The 5,509-nt window shown below is 42.5% G+C and overlaps 1 protein-coding gene across 2 annotated transcripts in view; it reads left to right on the top strand.

Annotated features, from left to right (window-relative positions):
* The first annotated feature begins 5,297 nt into the window (after window positions 1-5,297).
* DUSP11 (dual specificity phosphatase 11) overlaps window positions 5,298-5,509 on the top strand; it is a 17,526-nt gene continuing 17,314 nt past the window's right edge. Inside the window, exon 1 of one of the 2 annotated variants that reach the window (XM_069102811.1) lies at window positions 5,298-5,506. In XM_069102811.1, the coding sequence (XP_068958912.1) occupies window positions 5,403-5,506 (104 nt within the window). In that variant the 5' untranslated portion in view covers window positions 5,298-5,402. The remainder of the gene's footprint in view (window positions 5,507-5,509) is intronic. The other variant, XM_069102810.1, reaches the window with a different exon arrangement.

The following is a 5,509-nucleotide window of genomic DNA, read 5'->3' as shown; positions in this document are numbered from 1 at the left end:
CCCCCACCTCCCCATCTCTGCCTATTCTAGGTTTCCTGTCCCTCAGCCTAGGGAAAAACTTCGAGGGTTCGGGAAAAATCAAATATACACTAACCAATCACTAATTGTAGTTTCAGTTTACATAACCTGACTATTGTAACCTCTTTTAAAACTGGCACATTGTCCATGCCAACTCATTATCTGATCTGGGTATGTGACCCCAGCAGTTCTGCGGTAATAAAATACACTTCCAAATTTACTCTTGAGGATCTTCTGTCTCACTCCTTTATGCTCTACAGGATCTAATTAATATACAGAGAGATCCCTGATCCCAGAGCTAGCTTAAGGAAATTTCGGACTTCAACCAAACTAGCAGGAGTCCATTGGAAGCTTGGAATAGAGGAACTTACCCTTTTAGGTCAAGGGTGAGACTCCAGGAAAAATGAATCCTGAGGGGCCAAGCGTCTGCAGCCTTTGGTGGGTTTGGGTATCATTGCCTCTAGGCCTCAGTTCCTCTGGCTTCATGGCACCATAACTGACCATCTATTTAAAAAGTTTGGTTAAGGGTGGCTAGGTGGCACAGTGAATAGAGTACCGGCCCTGGAGTCAGGAGGACATGGGTTGGGATCCAGCCTCAGACACTTAACACACACAAAAAAAACCTAGCCATGTGACCTTGGGCAAATCACTTAACCCCAATTGTCCTCCAAAAAAAAAGTTTGGTTAAAGGAGACAGACAAATAGTAATATACAGTTACAGCATTTGTTCCCTTAAAGCTAGCAGACTTGTACAAGGAGTCAGGAGCTGAATCTTGACTGATGAACTGAGAGAGCAGAAGACTTAAATACATTTTAGAACCAATTCAGAATGACCATGTCACACAAATTTATGATCTCCATTTGTTACCATCTATATGTGAGGAAGTTTCTTGGTTGCAAATACAAATTGACAAGACAACAAATGGAGCAGGGTCCATTTGCAATTTATGACCTCAGGATGTCTGTTTTCCTTCCATATGGAGTATGTCCCAAGATAAGGGGATGTCACCTCTAGCCTTATCTGGTCTCTGAAGTTGCCAATACAGGAAAAGGCATTTTTTTTAAAGCAAGGCAAAGAAGACTGATTAATTCAGACTTTGGCCAAAAATATGATATTTAATGATTATCACTCTCAAAAAAAACTCCCCATCAGCAAATTCATAAACATGTATGTTTTATCAGCTTTTGGTATTCACTCTTCATCAGTACCTTAAGTACCTTCTGTCCCTCTGAGTAGAGGCAGAAGAAAGCACTCCTTCCCAAACTTCTATTTAGGGGATGAAGCCCAGATGGCAGAGTAAAAGCAGGGACTCACCAGAGTTTTCCCCCAAAGCTTTCCAAACACCTGTACAAAATTACTCTAAACAAATTCTAGAGCAGCAGAACCCACAAAATGACATAATGAAACAAATCTCCAGGCCAAGACAACCTGGAAGTTCTGCTATGCTGGGCTGGAAGAGAGGCACAGTCCAGACTGAGCCCCAGCAAACCTGGAGGCTGAGCGGACTGAATCACTGGCAGCTGAGGTGGTTTCCTGACTTCTCAACCCACAACAGTGAGAAAGGTCTGTTGGATCTGAGTAAGACAGGAGCTCAAACCTACTGCAGTTGAGGGGTAGGAGATGGCAGTGGCAATGGCAACTGCAGCTGCTTTCAGAGTTCTCAGCCCACACATGGTAAGGGGATTGAACAACTGATTAGAAGGAGATTACAGGGATCTCTTTGTTGGCACAGAAGAAGCATTCTTGTGGTAGCAGTGGAGAGGGATACCTCCTCACAGTTCTGGTGCAAAAAAAAAAGAGTGCTTGTGGTCACCATAGACCAGAGCATAGACCAGGAGAGGAATAAACACCTCTCCTTTGATCATACCACCTTGGAAGAACTGAAAACTTACAGATCCCTAGAAGTATCTCTGAAAATAGCTACACAAAACCCCTGAAGCTTGGGACAGTATGCCCTCCACACTGGAAGCAGATTCTACCTTAACAAAGAGTTGAAAAGCCAAAGAAATGGCTGGGAAAATGATCAAAGAGTGGACAAAACCTCAGACTAGCATCTTATTTTAGTGAGAAGGAAGATCAAAATACACAATAAGAAGACAAAAATGTCAAAGCTACTACATTCAAAGCCTCCATGAAAAATATTAATTGGCCTTAGGCTATGGAAGAGCTCAAAATGGATTTTGAAAATCAAGGAAGAGAAGTAGAGGTAAAATTGGGAAGAGAAATGAGAGTGCAAGAAAAGCATGAAAAAAGAGTCAACAGTTTGCTAAAGGAGACTCACCCCCCAAAAAATACTGAAGAAAATAACACCTTAAAAAACAGATTAGACCAAATGCCAAAAAAGGTCCAAAAGGTCAATGAGGGGAAAAATGCCTTAAAAAGCAGAACTGGCCAAATAGAAAAGGAAATCCAAAAGCTCACTGGAGAAAATAATTCCTTAAAAATTAGAATGGAGCAAGTGGAAGTTAATGACTCTATAAGAAAACAAAAAATTATAAAATAAAACCAAAAGAATGAAAAAAATAGAAGACAGTATGTAATATCTCATTGGAAAAGCAGTTGACCTGGAAAATAAATCCAGGAGAGACAATTTAAAAATTATTGGACTACCTGAAAGCCAAAAAAAGAGCCTAGACATCATACTTCAAAAAATTATCAAGGAAAACTACCCTGACATTCTGGAATCAGAGGGTAAAATAGTAATTGAAAAAATCTGCTGATCACCACCTGAAGGAGATTCCAAAAGGAAAACTCCCAGGAATATTATAGTGAAATTCCAGAGTTCCCAGGTCAAGGAGAAAATATTGCAAGTGGCCAGAAAGAAACAATCCAAGTACTGTGGGAACACAATCAGGATCACAGAAGAGGTAATGGAGGACTTGGAATATCATATTCCAGAGGTCAAAGGAGGTAGAATTAAACCAAGAATCACCCACCCAGCAAAACTGAATGTAATCAGTAAGGAAGAAAAATTGATATTCAATGACGTAGAGGAATTTAATGCATTCTTGAGAAGCCAGAGCTAAATAGGAAAATTGATTTTCAAATACTAAGACTCAAGAGAAGCATGAAAAGGCAAACAAGAAAGAGAAATCATAAGACACTTACTAAAGTTGAACTGTTTATATTCCTACATGGAAAGATGATATTTGTAACTCATGAAACCTTTCTCATTATTAGAGTAGCTGAAGGGAATATATATACACATACACACAAACATATGTAGACAGAGAGCACAGGATGAGTTGAATATGAAAGGAAGACATCTAAAAAATAAAATTAAGGAGTGAGAGAGGAATGTATTGGGAGAAGGAGAAATAGAGAGGGAGAATGGGGTAAATTATCTCACATAAAAGGGGCAAGAAAAAACTTTTACAATGGAGGGGAAGAGGGGGGAGGTGAGAGGGAATGAGAGAACCTTACTCTCATCAGATGTGGCTTAAGGAGGGAATAACATACACACTCAATTGAGTATGGGAATCTATCTTACCCTACAGGAAAGTAGAGAGGAATTGGATAAGGGGAGGGGGGGGGTGATAGAAGGGAGGGCAGATTGGGGGAGGGGATATTCAGGAGCAAACACTTTTGAAGAGGGACAGGGTCAAATGAGAGAATAGAATAAATGTGGGGCAGAATAGGAAGGAGGGAAATATAATAAGTCTTTCACAATATGACTATTATGGAAGTGTATTGCATGACTACACTTCTATAACCTATATCAAATTGCTGCCCTCTCAATGAAGGTGGGTGGGGAGAGAAGAAGGGAGATAATTTGGAACTCAAAATTTTGAAAAACAAATGTTAAAAATTACTTTTACATGCAACTGAGGAGTAAGATACACAGGCAATGAGGTATAGAAATCTATCTTGCCCTACAGGAAAATAGAAAGGGGAGGGGGTGAATTAAAGATCAGCATTACACAATCAAAAAATAAATAAAAATAAAGAGGACTCCCAGACCATCCATGCTTTTGTCTCCTACTAATCGCACTCTTTGGAATGGAGGCCTGATTTAGCTTTAATTTATATTTGCCCTGCTACCTTCTTCCTCAGCACTCTACATCCCACTTTTCAACTTCTTTTTTTTTGTGTGCTGTCTTCCTCCACAAGATTGTAAGCTCCTCGAGAAAAGCAAGGATTTTTCTTTTTCATTTTTGCATCCCAGTGTTTAGCATTGTGCCTAGTACATCTGTTATTAGGTTTGTCCTACTTTTCACGGCACTGTGGACCATAGCACCCTTCTGACTTAAAGGGCTCATCTTCTGATGCCATGTCTTTTGGCATTTTAATTCTGTCCATAGGGTTTTCTTGATAAAGACACTGCAGTGGTTTGTCATTTCCTTCTTCAGTTTTTGGGTTTGTTTGTTGTTGTTTTTTTTTTAATTCAGGAAGAGATTAGGTGACTTGGCCAGGGTCATAATCTGCCGATCTGAAAGATCTGAGGTGGAATCTCAAAGTTGTTCTAATTTTCTTTTTTTCTAATTATTTGTGACTAAGGGCATTTTTTTCCACACGGTTGTGGATAGTTTAAATTTCCTTTGAGAACTGCTTGGCCATTTATCTATTGGAGAATGGACCTAACTCTTAAACAGTTGAATCACTATCTTATATTTCCTGAAAATGAAACCTTTATTGGAGTTACTAGCTTCTCTTCTAATTTTGGCTGCATCGGTTTTCTTTGTGCAGACAGACCCTTTTCATTTTCTATAGTCAGCTAGTTCATGCAGTAAATAATGCCCTGACCTTGGGGTCAGGAAGTCTCAAGTTCGAATGTAGCCTCAAATGCTGACTAGCTGCACCTATTCCTTTACTCTTTCCGTGACTCGTTGTCCTCAACTCTAAAACAGGGTTAAATAAAGGCACCTCCCTTCCAAGAACACCGTGAGGATAAAATGAGCTATGTGCAAAGCTCACTGTAATAGGTAATAAATGCTAGCTACAAATTGGTAGCTCTTTTTTTTTTTTTAAGGTTCGGTCACGAACTGTTAGCCATACATGGAACAGGAAATTTCTTCCTTGTTCCTCTGCGTGTTTGATATCTTGGTCAAGGATGCCTTGCTTTCTCCAGTACTGAGAGCTGGGGCACGGTCCCTGCACACTCAGACGGCATCCTCCAGAGGGCGCTGTAGGCCTCTCCGGACTCCCTGCCTCTCGAGCAGGCGCGTACGGCAGCGTGATGACGTCACTTTCGTCGGCGGCTGCGGTGACCATCCGCCGACGTCGTCAGCCGCGCAGGCCACGCAGGCCGCGCAGGCGCGTGGTGGTGGCCGCGCAGGCGCAATGCGGCAGGGCCGAGGCCGGAGGCGCGGAAGGCTGGCTGGGCTCCGGTCCCGGAGCTGAGGTGGCGGCGCGGAGCGGGCTGCGGGCGGCGGCGCAGGGCCTCATGAGCCGCCGGCTGCAGGCGCGGGGCGCCTGGGGGGGCCCCGGCGCCGCGGGGAGGAGCGGAGGCGGCGGCCGAGGAAAGGGCGTGAACCACCTCCCGGACAGGTG

Source organism: Petaurus breviceps, unplaced genomic scaffold (genome assembly GCF_028583685.1).
Source record: "Petaurus breviceps papuanus isolate PSGF00001 unplaced genomic scaffold, PetGlider_PUasm1.0 556, whole genome shotgun sequence".
NCBI classification, from domain to species: Eukaryota; Metazoa; Chordata; class Mammalia; order Diprotodontia; family Petauridae; genus Petaurus; species Petaurus breviceps.
The sequence above is the reverse complement of the archived record's forward strand: the minus strand, read 5'-3'. Positions and strand labels throughout refer to the sequence as shown.